This window comes from Saccopteryx bilineata, chromosome 5, assembly GCF_036850765.1.
Source record: "Saccopteryx bilineata isolate mSacBil1 chromosome 5, mSacBil1_pri_phased_curated, whole genome shotgun sequence".
In the NCBI taxonomy this organism is placed as follows: Eukaryota; Metazoa; Chordata; class Mammalia; order Chiroptera; family Emballonuridae; genus Saccopteryx; species Saccopteryx bilineata.
Genome location: NC_089494.1, coordinates 29,554,191 through 29,578,205, shown reverse-complemented (window position 1 = coordinate 29,578,205; position 24,015 = coordinate 29,554,191). Strand labels below are relative to the sequence as shown.

General features: G+C 47.1%; 1 protein-coding gene across 3 annotated transcripts in view; it reads left to right on the top strand.

Annotated features, from left to right (window-relative positions):
• Positions 1–24,015, top strand: part of NRP2 (neuropilin 2) — a 119,732-nt gene that overhangs the window by 19,066 nt on the left and 76,651 nt on the right. For all 3 annotated transcript variants that reach the window (XM_066233349.1, XM_066233352.1, XM_066233350.1), the window contains exons 3-4: positions 17,093–17,274; positions 23,028–23,258. In XM_066233349.1, the coding sequence (XP_066089446.1) occupies positions 17,093–17,274; positions 23,028–23,258 (413 nt within the window). The remainder of the gene's footprint in view (positions 1–17,092; positions 17,275–23,027; positions 23,259–24,015) is intronic.

Below are 24,015 nucleotides of genomic sequence, written 5' to 3'. Positions count from 1 at the left end.
TCCTGGAAGTTCTGTCTTGTTCCTCCTCCTCTCTTTCCCTCTCTCATTTCTGTTCCAGGAGAGCTCCTGGGTTTGGAAAGCACTTACTATCAAAGGAAATTAGCCTCCTTTCTCCTTCCATTTCGGTGCATGTTTCGAATTGGATTTGGCTCTCAAAGCCCATCGGGTGGATGCTTACCAAAAGAAAACTGCCTGACCGGTCCTTCTGATGAGAGGACACAGCAGAGCCACCCCTGCAGAAAGGAACAGGAGTAAGAAAGTCAGAGAGGCAGCCGCACCTCGCCTTTTCCCCTCTTCTTCCCTTGGGCAGGATTAACTGCAGAGGTTGCCCCGGGACCTGGGCACGGGCCCTGATGGGAGAGGGCTGTCCTGGCCAGGGCAGTTGGCAGTCTGTGCCTGGAAATGAACAACCCCAAAGGTCTAGGCCAATAGTGAATAAACCGCAGACGGAGACCTTTTCCCCTAACCATTGCTTGGGAATTTTGTTGCGTTTAATCGCGCTGTCTGCTTGCAAACTTTCACTCACAAGCCTCAGCTCCGCCTGAGTCAGCGCCCTCCAAGGCCACCATCTGCGGTGCGCTCCCAACTCCTCCCTCAGGCTGTTCCGAGGAATCCAAAGTCCCAGCAGCCACAGGCCGCTCTGGGGCCTAGTCACCAGCTGTGGGCACAAACCAGAGGGCCATTGACCCTGCCAGGTTGGTGTGGCTCAGGGACAAAGGGGCGAAACTCAGGGCCATCTGAGCAAACAGAGAGAAGCCACTTTGTTTCTCATGGTGAGAAGAGCATTCGCTCGCTGCCTGTGACACGAGTCATCAGCCAGCAGGGTGAACACACAAAATTGAATAATTTTCCACTTCTGAAATCTAAAATATATGCGTTTTGAACCCCCTCCCCCCTGTATGATGCATACAGCTTGTTCCTGAGCGCTCCTCACGCAGGCATTATAGCAGCCCAGCCCCGAGGCTCCACCCAGTACACCCAAATCGAGGGCCTGGGTCCTTTTAAGAACTGGTCATTTCCAGATGGGTATCTAGAAAAACTTGTTTTACAAAGTACAGAAACCACTAGGGATACTTGAAAGAATGTTTCTTCGCTTAAAGCTCACACGGCAGTCGACACTAATGACTTTCTGTGTGTGTTCAGCGCACTGTCTGGTTCACAGTGGGGCACTGAAGAACAACGCGTCATCTGGGTGAAACTGCCAGGTACTAACACATACCCCTTTAAAGTTCCGAAAGTTCTTTCTAAAACGGTTACCTGCTGAAGGACCTTGGGAAGCCTGTGCCACACTTCCGTCTTCTGAAACAAAACCAAAACTAAGGAGAGTCAACATGTTTTGTTCTGTTTTTTTTTTGTTTTTATGATTCAGGCTTCCAATTCTAAAGTTCACCTTTTGTGACGGACAGGCTGGGTCATGTCACATTTGGATCAGACGGACTTAGGGGTTGAGTTTTTATTGACCTTTTAAACTTCCCAGGCCTCAGTTTCTGAAGGTTCTGCAAAACTGCGATGATGATGATGATGATGATGATAACTCCTCATTAACGTAGGTGCACAATAAACTAGCACTGTGGTAGCGTCTCTGTGTTTGGCCGTGGGACGTTTGGGTCTGTCTGTACTCTTGCTGTCACTTCCTGTTGTGAGTAACCCATCTCCTGGAGCCTTCCTCTTCTGACTCCCTTCCTTTGTTTTTACTCTTTATAGTGGGTATGGACTTGGCTTCAGAAGGTCTTGCTGTCTGTCGCAAAGATTTTCAACCAGAGTGCCACAAGATTTTTTTTTTTTAATTTTTAAAATTTTATTTAGAAAATTAAATTTAATGGGGTGACATTGGTCCATAAGAGTACATAGGCTTTCAGGTAAATATTTCTTTTTTTTTCTTTTTTTTTTTTTATAATTTTATTTTTTTAATGGGGTGACATCAATAAATCAGGATACATATATTCAAAGATAACATGTCCAGGTTATCTTGTCGTTCAATTATGTTGCATACCCATCACCCAAAGTCAGATTGTCCTCTGTCACCTTCTATCTAGTTTTCTTTGTGCCCCTCCCCCTCCCCCTTTCCCTCTCCCTCTCCCCCCTCCCCCCCCCCCCCCCCCCCCCCCCGTAACCACCACACTCTTATCAATGTCTCTTAGTCTCACTTTTATGTCCCACCTACTTATGGAATAATGCAGTTCCTGGATTTACTTATTTCACTTCGTATAATGTTATCAAGATCCCACCATTTTGCTGTAAATGATCCGATGTCATCCACAAGATTTTTTAAAACATGCAGTACCTGACTATTTAGTCAGGGGCACTGACCTCTATTCCCTTAGATTGTCAAATAAAACAAAATGACTATAATCAACACAACAATAGCTATCCATTTTCAAAATGATATCTGTTTTTGTTTTTTTTATCAGGTTGGCAAAAAAACAAAACAAAACATTTTTTGGTATGCCACAGAATTTTATTAATTAGTTTATGTATGCCATGATATAAAAAAGATTGACAACCGCTGGTCCGTTGGGAAGTTTGGGTTCTGAGATCTGAGCTTTGTCCCCAAGTCAGTGCAGCCCCAGGGCCAGCATGGCTGCGCGACTCCCGCCAGCCAAGCTCCCAGCGAAGCGAGGAGGGGACACCGTCTGAGAGCCTCGCTGCTGGAGTCCTCAGCATTAACCGAGCTGTTCGTGAGTTTTCTTCTGAAACCATCTCTCACCCCACCCCCAGCCCCATGTTCTGGATGGATATTTGAGGTTTGGGATATTTGACCTCTAAGTCCGTGTCCTGGATAAACAAGGTGCTCCTGTTTTTATTTATGACCAAAGACGCCCTCAAAATCCTGGATGTTGTCTGTATCTCCCAAAGTAGGGGATGAGATCTTAGAAAGGTAGCAGTTGATGAATCGACTACAGTAAACAGAGGAAACAGACCAGACCTCAATAATCTGGCCCCTCCACACCCAGCCAACATTGACTTCCTGTGCTTAGTAAACACCCTCAATTTCAGTCAAACAGCCAGATACAACCCTACATCTGCATGGGACCCTCGGAGAGCCCAGTGCTCGGACTCTCCACCCCACCCCTCCCCCTCAGTGTCCAGCTACACAGCTGCATGCTCCCCTCTACTTCCCCTTGGTTTCCCGATTTCTCCAGGTTTCTCCTATGGACCCCCGACTCTAAACTCAGAGCATTGCATATCGCCTTGATTTGCTTGCTTGCTTGCTTTTAGTTCATGTGTGGTCATCTTGTGTTCTGAGCATGTAAGTTCTCTAAGGGGCATGGCCACATATTTCTTGTCTATATCCCTAGGGCACCTAGGCCTAGAGGGTGCTAAGCAGGTGTGTGCAGGTGATTGTTTCAGTGATATTTTATGTTTGAGATGCCAAGACATAGGTCAGCATGGCATGAACCTGCATCGGAAGGCTGACAGAGCTGTCTTCTGTATTTGTCCATCTTGTGATGTGACATAATGACAGCAGAAAGATCAGACACAGCAGACACAGGCTGTGGCTGTCTCTAAGCTCTCTGTAATTTGGTCTCTTCCCTATAAAATGTCAACAGACCATTCATTTATTCATCCAAAAACAGTTATTAAGAACCTACTATGTGCCAAGCATGCTAGAGCATTAGGAATGCAGTGATGAGTAAAATTGTACCCTTTGCCCATGGGGACTTAGGGTTTAGGAGGAGGAAGCAAGTAAAAACATAGATTCACCGATAATAAAGTTGCCACATGCAGAGCGTCACCTACGCATTCTCTTACATCATCTCATTTGATTCTTGCAACAAAACCCCGTGAAGTCATTCTTACATTTTTCATTGTATAGTCGGAGAGACTTGTGCTCAAAGGAGTTAAGCAGCTGACCCAAGTGGCAGGGAAGGGTTTTTAAGCTGGAATACCCTACTTTGAAACCTGTGCTCTTTACTCTTAATGCTCTACTGCCTCCCCCAACACCATGCATTCTGACTGGGGACATGATAATGGACATGTATGTGAGCCCACAGCACTGAGGTCCAGCCCCGGCCAGAAATATCAGAGAAAGCTTCCTGGAGGAGGTGATGCCTGTACCGATCCTGAAGAAGTTAACCAGGCAAAGGGGAAGTATGTATGGGTGGCAGAGAGCAACATGTCAAAGGCAAGCAGAAATCTAATGACTTCAGGACCATAGTAATTAAAGGACTACCCTTGTGACTTGCTGATGCAAACCCTCTTATTGGCAAAAAGGTGCCTGAGCATTGCTATTTAATTTTGTTTGCTGGTCAGACAACTTCCACCATTTCAGAGAGAGGCTGTGGTCAGGAAGCAGGAAAGACTGAGATTATGGGGATTCTCTGCTGCCCCTACCCTCCCTGGTCAGGGTCTCTGGATCTCATACCTTATGTCCAGGAAACCCAGTTTAATGCCTGAAAGTGGGGTTGCCTAGGAAAGTCCAAGTAACACTTTGGATTAGGCTCTGCTCATCCTACATAGGACTATGTCTGAGGAAGAGATGGCGGGAGGCCACACTGTCCGACTGGAGGTATAGCTCCAGCTGGTGTCCGCCTGAGTCTCTAGAAATCAAAGCAGAGGGAGAGTTCTCTGTAGTTCAAGAGTGTGGCTTGCATTCAGGATAGACCTTCTGGCAATTACTCACGACCTTATTCCAGATGTACTGGCTGCCCAACCACAGAAATATCCTAATTCCCCCAAGGAACCAATGAGCAGCAACACTTTTCTGTATTGCAACAACCCTCCCTGCTCATAACAGAAACAGCGCCCCCTCCAGGTACATGGAGCAATAAAACAGTAAACGGGAGCGGTCCTGCTGACTCCAGCTCAGCTGGCAGCTGACCCCACATTTACCAACCTTGACCAAGGACTCCACCCAGAAACTTAGCTTGCCGAAGGAATGAGAAAAAACACCACAGACTGTTCTCCTCCTACCAAGGTTAAGGAACAGTTGGCAGTTTGTTTTTAAACAGGCGATGTCGCAATCGCCGCTCCCCACATGCAAGCTTCACCATGGACGTCCGTCTTAACAATGTGCTTTATCTCCTGGTTGAGAAAAATCACTTGAGATTTTGTAACACACAATCCCACTTGTTCTGCCTCTCAGCCCCGGCACCTTCTCTGAACCCAGAGGTCCCAGAAGGCCTGCATCTCACCCCATGTAACTCGGTGTAATTCTCCCATCTAATTACACCGGGTGAGAGTGTCTTCAGACATTCAGTGGGAGCTCTGGGTGTGGAGGGGATAAAGAGGAAAAGGAAATAGACCAAGTAAAGAAATTAGATTTTTCTAAAAAAGGATTTGTGTGTTTGCTTTTGGTCATGAGTCCTATGAGGGGAATATATATAGATATATATTCTCTCTTGTCCTTTTTAGTGGCAAACAGGCTTGAATCCTTTGGATTAAGGGAAACCCAACAGATAATTTAATTCTATTCTCCTGCTTCTGCCTCGATAAGTCATCTTTTTTAAAAATTATTATAACTCTTTTTTTTTTAAGACTTTATTCAATTTTCAGAGAGGAGGGGGGAGCGAGAGAGAGAGAAAGAGAATGGGGAGGGGCAGGAAGCATCAACTCCCATAAGTGCCTTGACAAGGCAAGCCCAGGGTTTCAAACCAGTGACCTCAGCGTTCCAGGTCGACGCTTTATCCCACTGCGCCACCACAGGTCAGGCTCGATAAGTCATCCTGGAAAAGAATGTATCAGCCATCCTTGTCTTTCCTCCTAGAAAAGAGCGTCCATACTTGTCCTTCATTAGAGGGCCTAGCGCCTCACAACTCATCTCAGTTGATTGCGGAGTCAACGGAGAAAAATGTTAACTGGGTCAGCATAAAACTTGAAAGGAAAGAAAATGTGAGTTGGGCTTAGGTTTGGGAGAGGAGCAAAGCATAATCAAGAAAAATCCACATGATTTTTTATATGCTTTTTTTTTTCTCCTCGCTTTGTAGCTAAGCAACTTGGCAGTCTATATGTATTTTTCTACTCTGCCTCAACTGTCTGTTTGTAGGCGGTGAGGAGGGACTGACAGTGAGACAATAACAGCAAACATTTATTGTTCTCCTAACAAGCATCAGACGCTACTACACCAAGAACTTTCCATGTTTCACTTCGATAACAAGCCAGTGGATCTGGTACTACTGGTATTCCCACTTAGCAGATGGGCTTACTGAGGCCCCGAGAGATCGCACAGGTAGTAATGGTAGGCCTGGGATTTGAAGGCTGCCGCCAAAGCTGCTCTCTTACACCTGTGTCCCTGTACTTAGAGCTGTCATCTGCTGTCCCAGTGCTGAGGTATTTGGGGCCTCTCTGATTTCCTCAGCTATTCTTGACAAGTCTTTTCCTTTCCTCTTTTTTATTCCTTTTCTTTGCCTCTTCCTGCCGTGTGGTCACCTCCGGATGCCAGCAGGGCAGTCAAGGAGAGAGAGATCTTTCTGTCTATAAATACAAGCTGGAGGTCTGACTCTCCATCAATAAGTCTCGGTCAGCCTCCCTGTCGTCCACCTCCTCCTGCCCTGATCTCCTCCAGCCCCCCCTCACCCTCACCATCCTCTTCAAATTCCCTGCCATCCCCCCACCACCTTGCTCTCTATCTGGAATCCGAAGATGTGAGGGCTAGTAATAGAGTGTCAGCGGAAGTAATTGATTCCTCACACAGAGAGAATTCTCCTGCCTTTAGTGTCAATGGAGCTGAACCAGAGTCTTGGAGGGTGAGCGAGACATGTAAACAGTCCATGGCTGAGCTGTCAGGGCAAAGCCAGACACACCAGAGAGCGAGCAAGAGGGAGAACGGTGGAACAAATAATTGTTTTATTGAAAAGGAAAAAAGTAAATAATTTTTCAGCCCAGGCATTGGTGGTTTGAAAGGGATGGTTGAGTGCTGGGAGCAGAAGGGAACCTGATGCAGGTTTTCATGGAAGAGTTTTTCTTTGTCTCCAGGCAGGAGGTTTTGTCCCCACCTCACCCTCCCTTCTCCCATTATCATCATTATTATCATTAAAATAATTACCGTAACAATTACAGTTGATGAGACCTCAGGTTTACAGAGCACCTTTCATCTAAGAGTTCAAAGTGATTTGTCTATGTGTCATCCCTTTGAGAGTGGTAGGAGGGTAAGAGTATGATGAGTATTATTAATTTCTTTTTCTTTCTGTTTTGTCTGCTGGGAAACTGAGGTCCGAGCTGATACAGGATTTAAGCCAAGCCTCAGGGCAGGCTGCAGGGTTAAGTGCTGGGGTAGACTCCTCTTCTGGGGGTCTCTACTGCCCACCAGGGCCCTGACCCTCCTGGGGCTGGCCAGCCAGCAGTTCTGCACACAAAGCAAACGGCACAACACCATGACTGTGGGATAAATAAAGGTCCCTCGAGGTCTGACTCACACTGTTCCCTTCCTGTGAGGAGACTTCCTGCAATCTGGTTCCCTTTCTTGTAGAAGCTGGTGTTCTTTCTAGACATATTTCCTCCTGGTCCACTGGAGCCTCCAGCCGAGAGCACCCAGCATTCCAGACCGTTCGTTTGCTGCTTTCACCTGCAGCCGACACCTGTCAGTTCCTTCATGTGCAGGGGCGGGTGCTTTCCCAGGCAGTGAGAGGACAGGACTGCTGCTGCCCCAAGAGCTGCCGCGGCGCCTGCTGAGCGCAGCCATCGAAGAAATCAGCAAGCAAGTTGCCATCCGAGAGGCGGAAGGCTTTTGAGAGGCGGAAGGCGGTCCAGCTGACTGGCCGCTGAGTGCTATATTCAGAATCTCCACCCTGGCATGGCAGCAGCCTCTTCCTGCTCGGACATTAGTGCAGGCCCATCATTTCCACACCGTGTTGCTTTTTGCACAGCAGTGACAACTTTGCCCCTGGAGCCAGGAGAAGCTCTGAGCTCTGTAACCTGAAGCTCCGAGTGAGTGAAGATACAAACAAGGACAGGGCACAGCACATTGGCCACCTACTCCCAAATTGTCCCCTGCTTAGATTTCTACGTGGCACATTTTTTCGGACAAATTTTAAGTTTTCCGAATTTTCTTATGATGCCTGGATTCCAGCAATGGGGGAAAGAAAAATGACCGGGAAGCTCAATCCCTGGATAACAGTCAATGACGTCTTTGAGGCCATGACTGATTCCCTCGTGCCCAGCAGACTCCTGGTTTGCGAACAGCTGGGGAGGTTCTGATTCGCTCTCACAATTAGACTCTCTGGGAGCCGGGGTTAGTGAGCACCTGTCCGGGGGGAGCCTTTTACCCAGCCAAGTGCAAGGACGCTGCCCGCACACCAGGCCCAGGGCGATGTGCTCTGATTTCTCCTCAGTGGGTACCGGTCACTCTCTGCCCCTTTGGGTCAGCTCCCAGAGGCACAGAGCCATGATCCCTGTCCCCATTTATGAGGCGAGGCAAACTGAGGCATATGCAAGCATGATTGACTGTGGCTAGCCAGGACGAGGTAGGGCAGTGGTTTTCAACTACCAGTCCTCGGACCGGTACCGGTCCACCAGAAATTTCCTGCCAGCATCAGGGTGGTTAGCTCTTTCACAGACCAGCACAAGTCCACAGACTGGTGGTTGAAAGTCACCGAGGGAGAGAATCTCTGGTCCTGCTGGGGTTCACCGTTGAGTCCGACGCCAGCCTGCTGGTAAATGGACATAAACTGTGTGCTGTTCTTACCTACTTACCTCTCTGGTGTTGTGACAGAATACTAGCAAGGGGCTGGCCCAGCTCACTGAGGTGGGGAGGACTTTACAGCAGACAGAAGAAAGACCCCAGCAGTCACCCTGAAAACAGCCTACCCAAAAGCCTTAAACTTCCCCATTGGCACCGGGTGCGTAGAAAATCATTTCTTATATAAGCAAACACTGGCCATCCAAGCTGGCCTCCAGAGCGCTTGCTGGTCCAGGAATGGAGAGATCTGTGGCCACGCGGCCTCAGGAATGTGCCGTGCTGGGGAGCCAGGTCCGTGCGGGAAGCGGCGTTCGGCCAGAGGGTCAGGGGAGAGGCGCTGGAGCTTTGTTGTGTGCCCTCCATTCTCTGAGAGTTCATCCGCAGTGACACTTATCAGACACCCTGTCTGGAGCGGCCTCCTTCCTCACGTTGCGCGGCGTTCTTGGCAGCCCTGCTCTGTCAGGAACAATGAGCTCGGCAGGGCCCTCTCCATCATCCCAGGGCTTCTGCGGAAAAACAACCAGCAATTAAAAATAGATGTTATTTGTAGTTTCCATACTCTTGCCTTCAAGGCTTTTTGGAATAATTCCTTCAGTTTGTTTTGGGTTGTTCTCTTCGCATACTTCCTTTGCTGGGTGGTCAGATTTCCTCCCTTCGCGAGAGCCACGGTGACCCTGGCTGCAAGGGGGTTGTGAATAAACTCAAAATATCAGAGATTTGTGGTGGGAAGAAGTGAAAGGAAGAAAATGGAGCTGCTAACGGCCACTACTAAAAAAAACAACTGGCACCACTGCAAATACACAAACAAATGTCGAGTCTTGGCACTGTTAGTGTCCGTGGAGTTAGATAACAAATGATAATAAGTTAGAAAACTGATTACAATAATAATGTAGGAAGAGCGATAATAGTTTGACATCTACTTATTGAGCACCTACTATGTGCCAGGCACTGTGCTGAACTGTCTCTGTACATTAGCTCAGCAAACAGAGAGAAGTTGAGTACCTTGCTGTTTGGAACCTGGCAAATGGGAGAACGAGTGGTTTTGAACTCAGCGTGGCAGGCTGGTTCCAGTGCCTGGGCTCAGAACCACAAGATAGAAGTGAAACCTCAAAAACGCAAGTGACTGAAGCACTACTGACGGATTTCTATAGGAGGAGGATTCTTAGAAACCACCCTCCCCAGCACCCAAGTTGTGGGGCATTGGGTCTCCCTCTAACTTTTGATTTTTCATTTCATCATCACGTGTTTGGTTTCCAAAGGGTCATGTGTATGTCACGCTCCTCTCCACCAAGTAAGTCTACCATTCTACTTGGTAAAACGCAGGCAATGTCTCCCAGGCAGGTTCTAAGGCATCTAACATTATCTTGGGCCTGAATGTATCTTTGCAATCCTTCCAACCATCCCATGAGGTGGGGACTGTTATTTCCATTTTTATAGATGAAGAAACTGAGGCTCAGGGAAGATAAATGCATAAATGCGCTGCCTGTCGTCATGCCACTAGTGAGAGAGAAACTATAGATGGGTCTATCTACAGCGCTCATGCACTGTACTTCCCAGAATACACACACCCTTATAGACGGATGTGTTTCTGTATAAGAATAATTTAAGATTTATTTTGTTATAGACCCCTTTTCTATGGAAAGGTACACTTACGTAAACACACAACGTTTCTGCCTGAGATTACAAGGTTTCCCAACCTACTGAAACTCATCTGTGGGCCTACTAAAAACCCTTGGGCTTACAGATCTGTGCTCTAACAGCTTATAAATACACAGGATACTATTTTCTCACTCGATGGGCCATATGTTCACATATGGGTATATATGTGCATATAAAAATACTTCACTTACAAAAATTAATAACACTTGCATGTTAGATTTCTACTGGGTGAGTCTTGAAACCATGAATCCCCAATCTGCTCACTGCTTCTATTGGTGATTTGTCTGCTAATTTTGGCAAGTCCTATAGGCTTTGTTTAAACAAAATAGCTAAATAGAAAGAGCAAGATTCTCTAAATGAGACCAAGCGGTTTCTTTGCCCTTGGTGCCTTCTAACATCGTTGTGCCCTGCTAACCTGGTATTCCCTCTGCTCTCAGATACTCATTCAGCACTGAGGCAAAGGGCCAGCGGTGAGGTCTGTGTGCCCTGGAGTTAGACTGGCTAGGTTCAAAGCCTACCTCTGACTTTTCCTTGTCGTAGGACTTTGGGCAGGTCACTTAACCTTTTTTGAGCCTTCCTATCAGCATCTGCAGATGAATGGTCATTGGAACAGGGCATTGGTGGGCATTCAATGAGGATTGCATGAAATAGTATCTAAACTGAGCGCCTAGCACATAGTAAGTGCTCAGGAAATGGGAGCTCTTCCCATTGATATACCAGCTTCTTATCAAGTGAGTGGTACCAATGAAAAGGAGAAATTCAGGGAAATGAAATTGGCTTCTTTAAAAATTCCACCTGATTTGTCCATAAAAGTTGGATGTCCCTACTGACCCTGAGGCACAGGCGACCTGACTTTGGGCCCGAAGTGACCAGAGACCTCAGCATTGTACACAACCTGTCCACTAAAACCTCTTTGTGTCTCGGGCAGCTTCTTCCTTGGGGAGTTACATATGACAGTTGTTTGTCCTCCTATTTTCCCTGCAAGTTTTAGTGTAAGGATTAATAAGACAGTGTTTGTAGATGTCTTTGAGCTTCCTGGAAGAAAGACACTCCAGGAGGTGATAAATTCTCTGGCCTGGATAATCTACTCATAAAATATGGAACTTTGAAAGTGTGTGAAGAATCTCAAATCACTTTGACAGCATTTTAATTATAGTTGATTTGTTTGCCGCTAATAGTGCAAATGCTGTCAGCATGATTTGAGATGTTTCTTCCACTTGAAATATTATATTTTGTGTTTTTGAGTCACAAGGCAGCATTTTGGTTTCCAGATACAACCAGAATAGCTCAGAGAATGTGCTGGAACACAAAGGCAGAGAGTATAAAATGGACTAAACTTTAAATTTCTTGTAAAGTGTCACCACAGAGTTCATTCTTCTGAACATGTAACCCAACCTCAAGTCCCTCATTCATGTAGTCACTCAACAGTAAGTTAGCGAGCCCTCCTGTGTGCAATGTACCAGACAAGTATTACAAAGTCAGCAGTGAAAAGGCAAGGCCTTTGCCCTCGTGGTACTATCTAGTGTGGGTACAGACTCGAAACAAATATTTTTGAAGATTATGAAGATGGCTATGAAGGCACTAAGAGGGTGGTGAAGCAGAGAATAAGGGCATGCCATCTGAAATAGAGCGGGCAGGGCACAGGGCACGGCAGGTTTCTCCGAGGAGGGGCCACTTGCACTGAGAAGAATGAGAAGGTACCCGCCAATAGAAAAGGCTAACGGTATTGTAGGCAGAGGGAAGAGCAAGTGCAAAGGCCCAGAGGCTGGAGAAACCATGTCATGTACCAAATGTGATGTCTTGACCGTTTTGTGATATAATTAGCATGAAGGGAGGCGTTGCCTGGTTGGTCGAGGTTATGGCTTCAGGACTGGGTGGGGCACAGTTCTGATGTGTAAACTAAATCCCAGAGGATGGGCACAGCATTTTTCCTCAGAGCCCCAGGTACTCACTCACCTGTGATATAGAAATCCCCACATAGGGTGGACGCTGGGAGGGGCTAGACATCATTGTGCCCCACTAGAAGGGCCTCAGTGTGCTGACTCTTCCCTCACGGGCTGGTTTGGCCAGCCTTTGGTGGCTTGCTGGGAAGTGTCAAGTGTGGACAGAGTCATGGAGACCAGAAAGCCTTTCTTCATGTTTGCCTAGTGATGAGAGGAAGAGATGCGATTGTTGCTTTTTCATATCTCTCCCGTGGACTCTTAAAATTAATTCCACTGTCAAGATTCCAACGCCCCAAATGTGGGTTTGGGGAGAGAAACTAAGACTTTGAAGTCAAGAAGGAAAGTACAAAAAGCATTCTCTAGACAAATGCTGAACATGCAGGTGTCAGATCTATGAGGAGAAAAGAAAAAAGGCACTTGGGGAACATTTTAGAGACCAAAAAAAAAAAAAGAACCAGGGAGTAGAGAAGCTGCTTCAGCTTCAGAATGTAAATAAATAAATAAGATACTAAAAGGTAGCATTAAAGCGTTAAAAGGAGTTTTTTCACTTAAGGGAGATTATGAATAATGAAATGCAAACACGATGGTTCATATGTCCATTAGCTGGTTTGTGTGTCCTTCCAGAAAATGAATGGTGGTGTTTTAAGAAGAACAGCTGTTCAGGTTATCCTCCTGGACTGTTCAGGGGTGAGCCCTGACTTTGTGCCCAGATTCCTTTACCAAACAAACGCTGGATCTTATATGCTAGACGCAGAGCCCAAATTTATTCCTAGGCCACAAACTTCCTAAGCTACTGCGTGCTTTCACAAATGAGCCTGACAACACTGAAATTTCTGAGATTTACTCCAGCTGTGGCAAATCCCTAATAAAAAAAATTTCCCCAAATGAGTCAGTCACACAGGAGGTAAATGAGACATTCTGTGTGAAGTCAGCGTGTCACTTGGAGTGTGCCTTGTCTAGGAAAAGCCCAGCCAGAGAGGGCTTGTCCACAGGGCAGAACCTAGTCACTGGAGGGAGGGGAGATTTTCCCACCAAATAATAACTCTAGGTAGCTTTCCCCGCAAGCAAAGTTGACAGGAAAAGCCAGCTTTCCTAATCTCAACTCAGGGCTGATTATTTGTTTCACAGAGGATTTGCCAGAGCGACCCTTTAAATAACAAGCTCAGAGAGAAAATTTATAATACTCTCGACTTATATGAAAACGTTTTTCCAGAGTGCATCTCTTCACTCTGTGTGGATGCGGATGTGTTGGAATGCATGTGTAGCTGTCAGCATCCCGCAGAGGGGTGTGGGACCATGTATCCACTGGGGACGTTGAGGCCAGCCTGTAGCGGTGGCCCTGGGGGCCAGCCCTGCTTCCTCGCGGATTCTGCTGACCCCTTAAATGGCTTCTGATGAAGGAGCCAGCAGGATGTCGGGCCTCTCTTTGTTCTTTCTGGAGAAATGAGCACCGCAAAGACTGGAGTTGTCTGGTGGTCTTCATAGAAACATTTGTAAGTGCTGGCTGAGCATGGGTCATGTCCTTGGCTCTGTTCTAGGGGCCCCCACGGGCTGTGTCCTATTCAGTCCTCACTGCAGGTCTGTGAGATGGAAGAGGAGGAGGAGGAAGATGATATTTATCTTTTCATCTGCTAAATGATGAAAGCGGGTTCTTCTTCCAGCTCTTCTACTTTGAAAAAAAAAACTGTGAATGGAAACAGTTTTATTTTATATATTTATAGTTTATTAGGGAAATGTATGCTTCGTGTAAACAATTCAGATAATAGAACAAAGAAGAAAGTAAAAATTACCCATTATCCCACCACTCATCCGTCTCCCACTGTTAACATTTTAGCATACACTCTTCGGCGGCTTTTTATATATATATATATAATTATATGCAAGGAAATATATATACAGGGTAGGGAAAAGTAGGTTTACAGTTGTTCATATGGAAAATAATACAAAAGTTAATAAATGATAATACCAGAATAAACTCTGTGTTTTGTGTACTCACAACTGTAAACCTACTTTTGCCCCACCCTGTATATATGTACGCACGTTTTAAAACACATCTTTAAAAATAATCCACTTTTTTCAACTTGCCAATATATCATGAACTTTTTCCCCCGTAAAAACAAAGAATATAGACCCACAGCACTGCTTGCTCTAGCAGCGGAGTATTCTGTTTCATCCGTATTTCAGAACTGATGTACCTGTCCTCTGTCGGGCGTTTCCACACGATGCTGTTTGTAAACAGAGCATCTTTCCCCGTTCTGTACGCTGCTTCTCCTATGTCTGTGCACAGAGATCCACATACCTCTTTGCACCGTTGTCTGGTTGTTTTCTTAGGAAAATTCCCAGCAGCGAGATTGCTGGAGTAAAAGGTATGTTCGTGTTAACTTTCGTCACATGTTTGCCGAGACACCCTCCGAAACGTTTGCACAGACGTGCACTCCCACTCACACCACACCTCTCCCCCTCGCTCTGTCTCGGGGGGCAGGTCGCTTCCGCTCTGGGCTCAGCCTCTCACCTCTGAAATGGGTGTGAGAACAACAGGTCACAGATAAATAACATTTATCAAGCACACAGGGACGGCCAGGCTGTGTACTGACACGATCTATAGATGACGTTGGTCATTTAAACCTCACGACAACCCTAGGCAGAGGCGGATTGAACAGCGGGCGCACCCGGCGCGCACGCCCTGGGCCCCAACTTCTGAAGGGCTCCGCAAAACCCCAACTTGACACTCTTTTCTAATGTAAGGGGCTAAATAATTTCTTCTGCACCCAGGGCCTCAACCCCAGGAGAAAGGTTTTAATGTTTCTGTTTCACCTTTATCATCCCCGTTTCTGAGGCACCCAGTTAATAAAGCTGAGCTGGGATCCAGACCCAGCTGTGTCACTTCTGGCATGGGGCGGGGACTGTTTCTTACAGCGCCATGCACTTGCTGATCCAGGTACGCTGGGTAACATCTGCTGGAGGAACGCACGTGGCTTCTCCACCGCTGTGCGTGCCGGGGAACATCACCATTACTCAGCGGGGCGTGACCGGCCAGCAGTATCTACCTCGGTGTGGAAATAGTAAGGAGGGAATTTCCAGAAGCTTTGGGGAATTTCCTTTGAGAACCAACTAAGTGTCTTTTCACTTTTGTTTTAGAAGTGAGGAAGGGTGTTTTCAGAGTCAGCACCATCTCCCACACTGAAATCACGGCAGAACCCACTGAAGTCACGGCTCCTCCAGCCCCACTGCCTGTCTCAAGCTGTGGCCGCTGCTCCAGAGCTCCCCAGATGGCTCTGCCGTCACCTTCCCCAGACCTGACCAGCGTCTGTGTTTCTTCTGACTGTAGGATTCCAGCTCTCTGGGATCCAGGCATGAACTAATGCTGGTCCTCGCCCTCTGTACTCTCTTCGCCGGCCCGTTTATTTGGAAGTAGTTGAGCAATCTGGAACGCGGCTCCCAGGGGCTGGAGTGAGCCTCGGGAGACTCTGGCTCGAGCGGTCCACTTCTGCAGGCGGCCAGCCCACACAGACCCTGTGGGGGGCAGGCACATCCCAGGAGGGTAGCCTTTCCAGATCTTCTTAATAGAAAGAAAGAGATTTCTTCCATGATGTTTTACTAGGTTGCTCCAAAATAAAACAGGGATGGAGAGGGGGTGGGGTGGGGATAGTTTTCAGTAAAGAATGGAACTGTGACCAGCAAGGGGAAAGGAACTGGTGGGGAAATTTCACACCTCAGTAACTGGGACTCCAGAGAAGGAGCCCAGACAGGGCCCAGTGGATATCCCCAGAGCACACAGCAAGGCTGGCAGGCTGGCGATGTGTGTCTGCACAGACACAATGCTGCGGTATGTGTGCACCATCCTGTGAGCCTAGCCAGGGATGGCTTAGAGGTGGCTTTCCCCACCCGGGGCCAGTTTGATTGTGTTTGAAATGAGCTTGGGCCCTGGTGGTGTGTGTAGGGAGGGCAGCCCCTTCCGCCTCCTGCTGAGGCTAGGAGGTATGTGTTAGAGATGCGGGTCCCTGGGGATTCACCCAGCATGTTCGCTGGGAAAAAGGTTTTTATTGCCTTATCTAATATGATGCTCTTTCCTTTTAAAAATGTGTTGTTGACCAGACATTGCTGATGTGAACTTCACAGAGTCATCTCAGGGAGGGAGGTGACCCATCTTTGGGGAGTCTTTGTTATCAACAATTAAGATAAGAGAAGAGGGGATAACCTAAGAGAAAACTGAAATGTGGGGGAAGAAACAGGAAAATAAAAATATCTCTGGAAACATGCCCAGTGTGCCTGGCTTGGTGCTAGCACCACAGATATATATATATACACACACACACACACACAGAGATATATATATATACACACACAGATATATATATATATATATATATATATATATATATATAAATAAATTCCATTTCTATCCCAACCCTCTGAAGTGGGAATTTTCATCCTCATCTTACAGATGAAGAATGGATGCTCAAGTGGGTTAAGCAACTTGCCATGATGCCCAACTAAGAAGAAGACCAAGGTTCAGAGAGATCATAATGGAAATAAAAATGGTGCTACAGAAGGAAGAACAGAATGTTTTTTGAAATATTTAATAGACTGTTGCTACTGCTCTTATGTGGGCAAGAGATAAGGCCTTAAAATCTAGCTATCTGCTGAGGTGCTCCGTTCTCTCTGTGGCTTTAGTAAAGCAACACAACTTCCTACATCTGTGTTTGACGGGCCTGCAAGTGAACAGAAGTAACACCCAGGTGTCTAGAAAGTCTGAAACACCCAGGTGACTAGAAAGGAGAGCGCAGGAGCTGGAATGAGACAAGGGGTCCTTTTCATTTCCTTAGCGGGATCTTTTCTCATATGTGCCCCTCCGTATGCCATCCTCACCTAGGTATGACTTCATCGAGATCCGGGATGGGGACAGTGAAGCCGCCGACCTCCTGGGGAAGCACTGTGGGAACATCGCCCCTCCCACCATCATCTCCTCCGGCTCCGTCCTCTACATCAAGTTCACCTCCGACTACGCCCGGCAGGGCGCCGGCTTCTCTCTGCGCTACGAGATCTTCAAGACAGGTCAGTGTGGTCACAGGTGGGAAACCAGGAGCTGGGCCTCTAAGAGAAGAGGGGACGCGGCCATCTGTGTCTGGCCATGGGGCACTGTGTCCGGGACCTGTGTAGCAGTCTTGAGTTCGTAGACAAGTTGATGGAGGAAAGAGAGGTTCCAAGTGAACCTGGAGACAGCCCAAGATGAAAAGCCAGTTTAAGTTATCATCCAACGTGAGAGGGCGAATGGCAGGGTTAGTACTGGGTGCTGCCTGACAGGCCGATAAACGTTGTTTGTGGCACCAAACCTGTGAAATATAATAGAAAAGCACTTTTGGAAAGAATCTGATTTTTCTGTGTTTTTAAAAATCACAGCAATCTTCATGGGGAAAAAGCAAACCTGTTGAACTTCTTAATTACTTCATGGCTTAATGTTGCCTTTATTTAGAATTACCTAGAGCAGGAGGACATAATCTTTTTTAGTGTTTAGAGTCCCTACAGATCTCCTTGTGAGCGGCCCACTCCAGTGGGGTCATGCAGTAGCTTTTAAATTCCGATACGGCTCCTAGAAGTTCTCCTTGCCGATCCATTGTACCACTTCTACACATTGAACCCCACTTCCTAAATGCCAGTGAGGCTGATCCCCTGGAAAGCAATAGAAAAAAATGGGAGAAAAAGAGGAGGCAGAGAATGCCCCATGTCGGATCAACTGCTTCCTTTCCCCCTTATATCACTTTGGGCCCAGAGATTTTGGGCTAGTGCTCATTTCCATAACTGGGTAGAACCAGCTTTCATTCACGAGACGCTGGTTCATCTACACGGAAGCACTCTTCCCTTCGATATGTGAGCTCATTATCTCGAGACCCAGTGAAGCTGATCCTGCAGCTCTCCCCTCTCCCTTGGCCCCGCGCCACCCCCTAAGAGGCTCCTGCCCCGTTCAACAAGTGTGTTCCCCTCTCCAGCCTGAGTTCTGCAACTTGTGGACGGAGCCTGCTGAAAGGGGAGGCCTTTCATCGGGAGGCCCAAGTCCGGCGCCTGTTGAGTTCAGTGTGAGGGGAGCTATTCATATATATTTTCTTTTTCACTAAACAGTTCTTGAAAGGAAGTGGTAGCTGCTGAAAGCACTTTTTATATCCACTCTGTCTAAATATTTGTCATATTTGTCTGCCCGAGAACAAGAACGTAGAGTCCAGCGAAGGCTTGGGGCCGAGGAAGCTGTGTGACAAACTCGAGTGGGGACCCAGACTGTCCCGGGCACAGGTCCCAAGGAGGTCTGTCTGCTGAGGGGTCATCATGCTTCTCACTACATGAGGTCACAGGGACAATCTGTGTCCAACGGCTCGAGCCGAGTGGGAGGCTCCCGATCCACACTCCCTCGAGTCCTGTGCAGCATTCAGATTCCTGATGAAATGCTCATTGTACTATTTTCTTCCGGGAGCTGTGGGGAGAGAGGAGAAAAGGGAATAAAAGAGTGTTTGCCCTCTTCGAGTGAGGGGGGCAGGTGTGCAAACCCTCAGCACAGAACGGGTGCCTAGTAGATGTTGTTAGATGAATGTATGCAAATAGATATGTAAATTGAAAGAAAAACTATAATATGAAGCAGAATGAGTAAGCACTAAGGAAAGGTATGACTGACATGCTATGGTTATGAAAATGAGGGCTTCGTCCCGTGGCTTGGCAAGCAGAGAATCTGGGAAGTCTATTAGAGAGCAAGGTCCCCAGTGCTCCACTGCGCTGACCCTGAAGGGAAAACAGCTCCAAGCCAGGCCTTCCAGGGAGCTGACCGCAGGAAGTCAGCGGTAGGAGCCAGGACCACTCGAGCTCACCTCTGTTTTGTACCTCCTGACTTAGTACTTTGCAACAATGCTGCCGTATCCTCCAGAAAGCCACAGAAAATGTGAACCTTAACTCTACCCATCATGCTAATTTGAAGGGACAATGTTAAAAGATAAAACGCACCACAGGGTGTTCTAACACAGCACTGCTATTTTGAGGACAGGCTAAAGTAAGATTTCGCATGAGGCAGTAAGTCTGTGGACTTCCTAGAAACAATCGTGCCAGCCAAGAAGGTGGCCTGGGTGTGGAGAAATGGGGCAGCCTACTTTAAGGAGTGGCACTTTCTATACAAGGAAGAAGATTTGTGCAGTGGGAAGGATCCCCGCCCACAACAGCCATCCTTCTGGGGAGTATAAGAACGAAGGTGAGAGCCCAGTGGTTTCCCCAGGGCCACCCTAAACTTCCATCACACACTTTCCAAAGAGCAACTCTCAGCATGAAGGTCAACTCTGTAAAAAACACATATGGGGTGTGTGTGTGTGTGTGTGTGTATGTGTGTGTGTGCGCGCGCGTGCGCAAAATTCAACATTCTTCCAGGTCTCATGCCCTGCACTTATGGTTGGAGTCTTGAGAGAAAATACACCATTTACATCATCTGCAAAACATGAAAGAAATTCACAGGCATTCTAAAGAAATCCAAACAAACACAGCTATGTTTGCTGGTCAGATTCATAGAGAAAGAAGGGGGAATCGTAAACACAGATACGCAAATAACCATAGAGCGCTCTGGAAACCTTGACAACACATTGCCTTGGCAAGACGGCTGCGAAGTGAAACTGACAGACATAAACCCGCCACTTGGGTACAGGCAGGGGACCTGTGGCTGCAGAGGGAAGTTCATGTCTGCCCTGAGCGAAGTGGTTTATAAAAGAGTCTGTATATTACCAGACTGTCCACATATAAAAGGGTAAACCAAAACAACTCACACACTTCAAGGCTCTCAAATCACCAACTCATGAGCAGAAGAGGGAAAGGAATTTGAAAATAACTTAAAATATAGCTTTGGAGACTGAATCACTGGAAAATATGTTTTTTTGTTTGTTTGTTTTCTGATGCTCCTTGGACCAAAGTTCAAGCAAGATCAAGTTTTCTTTCCTGGTGCTCAGTGACATTTTAGGAACTGAAATCTCTAGTCACTCACAGACAGAGAAAGCCTGGAGAGCCCCCATTTCCCCACTCCCTGAATTGAAGAACTATATTTATATTCGGTAGTCAGACCAAGCTCGGCTTTGGATGAGTCCACCATCTTCAAAACAGCTTGATGCCTACAGATTCTCCTTCCCCTTGCAGGGCTGCTGGAAAATTTACAGTGGAAAAACATGGAGTGGGCATTCCTCATACCAGAATCCTTTGGTATGAAATTATTCACTAGGACCAAAATCCCCCAGCTTCTATGGACAATCTCAGCCCTGAGTAGACTTGAATATTTGTTGACCGAGCTATTATTTTTTTTAACCTTTAATCCTTTTAACACATTACAGAAAAGGATCTTGGATTAGGTAGGTATCTGTGAGACCCAAGTTTGGTCTCAAGGATGCTCACCCATTTCTGAGGTATCTTCTCCACATTTGATACTCAGCTGCCTGCTTTCTGACATTTAGACCGCAGATGAAACAGTGCGATGGTGCAATTGTAGACAAAGTCACAATTATAATGGATAAGTTTGATTTTTATGCCTAAAAAGGATAAAACTGTTCTTCTACCTAATTCAAAATAGGCCCATGCATCGCCATATGTCAGAGATAAACACATGCTTTTTTTTTTTTTGCCTTAAAGATGTCAGATTGAAAAATTCTGCCCAGTCAAATGCGGGGCCTCAGAACCCTGGCAGCTATGGGTACTGTAGAACCTCACATCCTCCGGGCCTCGCTCAGGCTTACTAGATGTCCATTGTGGAAGCCCCTGTCCCCATGGATGGGAGGGACCAAAGAAAGATTCCACCACAAACTCCCCATTCCCAGGAGGGTAAGGATTCCCCCTAGCCTTGGAAGGGAAGGACAGTAGAGCAAACTCCAGGAGGGAGTGTCAGGATGCCTTTTCCAGCTCTGTAAGCACGTTGCGAATAGAGTTAATTTACTCTGGCCAAGTGGCGCATATGAAGAAGGCTGCACGGCAGTCGTAAATGCTAACCTTTTCAGAGTTCCTCTCGGCCCCCTAAGACCTGCCAGCTGGCTTTGCTTTGCCAGACCGCCTCATTCCCAGTCACTGAGGAGGCCCTCAGGAGCTGAGGGCTTGATGGTTGACAAAGCGGGGGGGGGGGGGGGAACTCTGGATAACACATTGGGGGAGGCCGGCCAGCTCAGCTCCCTGGCCCTGGCTGCCCATGGGGCTGCCCCGCCCCTGAATGATGACAGGCAGAGCTGCTGCTGGGATGTGGCACATAGAGAGCCCCCAACAAATCGGGAAAGATTAGCTCTCGCCCCCGGTGCCTGGGATCCCCACCTGGCCAAAGCACAGTGCTGGGTAGAAGGGTGGAGGTGATGGATGGGTAGGTAGGGATATTGGAATTTCCTGCCTGATGCTAAAGAAAGCTTCAATTCCCCCTCCCCCGCTCATTTGCATGGCACCTTTTCCAAGTCAGACATTTGTGGCTTTCCAGAAAGCCATCATCAATAAAGAGACTCAGGGAGGGGCCTCTTCAGGGGCTGCGGATGAAGACGTTGCTGCGGGCTAAGATCAGCGTATTGACACCGCATAGTTCTATTTCAATGGGATCCCCAGAGGATACTTCCTGCCAGTAAACACCTGGTTTATTAAGTATTTCTGTGTGGTTTTCTTTCTTCATACTTAGAGTGCCTATTTATCCTCCTCATAAATCCTGCTACCTTTTTAAATTTTAAAATCAGAATGTCGTGGAATCAATTCTAACTGTTCGGCATTGACATGCACGGTGTTAACTTGTATCACACTCCCTGCTCGTTCTGTGCATCTCAGGGGCCCATGGTCTGGGCTGCAGTGTCCTGAGGCGGTCCCTGGGCCTCTCCTGGCAAATGGTGGCGGGGAATAAAATACACGAGGGCTCTTTTAATGTGACTCCACCTAGAGGCATTAAGAGATACAGAGCCTGTAATCCTTTTACAGCTCCTGCTGCCCTCCAAGCCTGCACCAGGATGTGAATGTGTGCCGCATGTTATTAGCACGCCTCCGTTAGTCCCAGGAAAGCAGGCGCAGACGCTTAGGAGAGAGAAACAGGCCATGCCCACCAGAAAAGGACCAGAAGCCTTTCCAAATGTCAATACACTGCTGCATTTTTCCAAACTTGCTGCTGGAGCGGCCTTTAACATCCCCAACGCCCTGCTGTGATCCACCGGCTACAAACGTCGATTGTTAATTGTCTGGCCACTACAGAGCAGCTCGTTTTAATATAGTCATGACATGAATGAGACCCGAGCTCCCCTTTGCCCCTCCCCTGAGGCACCTTGGATCTTGGAGGGAGAAGGGGGCACTTAGTTGGCTCTGGTACAATAGAGGCTGTGTTGAGGTCAGCAATAAATAAGGGGTAACATTGTTTGCCCGGCTGGCAATCAGCAAGCCTTCCTTAAGGATTGAAATAACTTACATTTCTGGAGCAAGCAGCTGAGTAATTGAGAAAGAAGACTCTGTTCCTCTTTTCAAGAGAATCTCTCTCTCTCTCTCTCTCTCTCTCTTTCTCTTTCTCACTCTCTTACTCCTTTCTAGCCCCCTCCCCCCAGTTCCTCAATTGCTGTTCTTCCTCTAAGATATAGAGCAAGCCAGCTCTGCCTCCCTGATCTCTCTCTTAAGAGGGTCTGGCTTAAGGGCTTGAAATGCGAATATGAAGAGCGTGTTGCTTCAAGGCCACTCCAGTGGAAACAAAAATCTCATGAGTAGGGGGATTTGGGCCCAAACATTTAAATAACCCACGCGACAGAGGCAGCCCAGAAAGGCGTCTTCCGCTTTCTTAGTGCTATGTTCTCTTTCCTGTGCAGGCTCCGAAGATTGTTCGAAAAACTTCACGAGCCCCAACGGGACCATCGAATCCCCTGGGTTCCCCGAGAAGTACCCGCACAACTTGGACTGCACCTTTACCATCCTGGCCAAACCCAAGATGGAGATCGTCCTGCAGTTCCTGACCTTTGACCTAGAGCATGACCCCTTGCAGGTGGGAGAGGGAGACTGCAAATACGACTGGCTGGACATCTGGGACGGTATTCCGAATGGTGAGCATTGTCGCTGTCACCAGGCACTTTTCAACACTCTTTTCCTTTGCTTGTTGATTGCTTTAGTAACCATTTAAAAAGAGAACCAAGACTTCAGGGCTCCTGAGGGTTTGTCTATGACCCATGATGACTTTGCTTTTTTATCCTTCACCAAGGATGATATCAGGGACATTGCAGAAGGGCAGTTTCCTTTCTTGGAGATATTTACTTGGAGAAAGATAGGAAAAGACTGAGTAGATACTTGGATGAGGATGCGAAAAATGATAAGTAATGTTCTTTTCTGCTCCAGGTTGTCAGAATTTCCATTGAAAATGACTCGGTGGACACCTTCTATGTCCAAATAGGACTCTAGAGCCATATTGATGAGGTTTAAATACTGGTTCTGCTTATTAGCACCTCTGCAACCTTGGGCAAGTTACTAGCCTGCCTGTCTTATCTGTACAAATAAACTGCCGGCATCATCATTATTATTACTATAATTTCATTATTATTACTATATTCAAAGATGTCAAAAAGGTGCATCACCCAAGGCCAAGAGGAACCAGGAACCAGTACTTCGTATAGCCGATATCGGCTGGGAAACCAGCCTTTCGCTTTGGTAGCCATCCTACGTATTTTGCCCTGTAACAGAGAGTTGACAGCTAAGCAATTTCATTTCCTGAAAAAAAAACATAAGATTTAGTCATAAAACTTGGGTTCAAGTCCAGCTCTGTGATTTCCTGGCTGTTTGAACAATGAAAAATCATATGACCTCTCT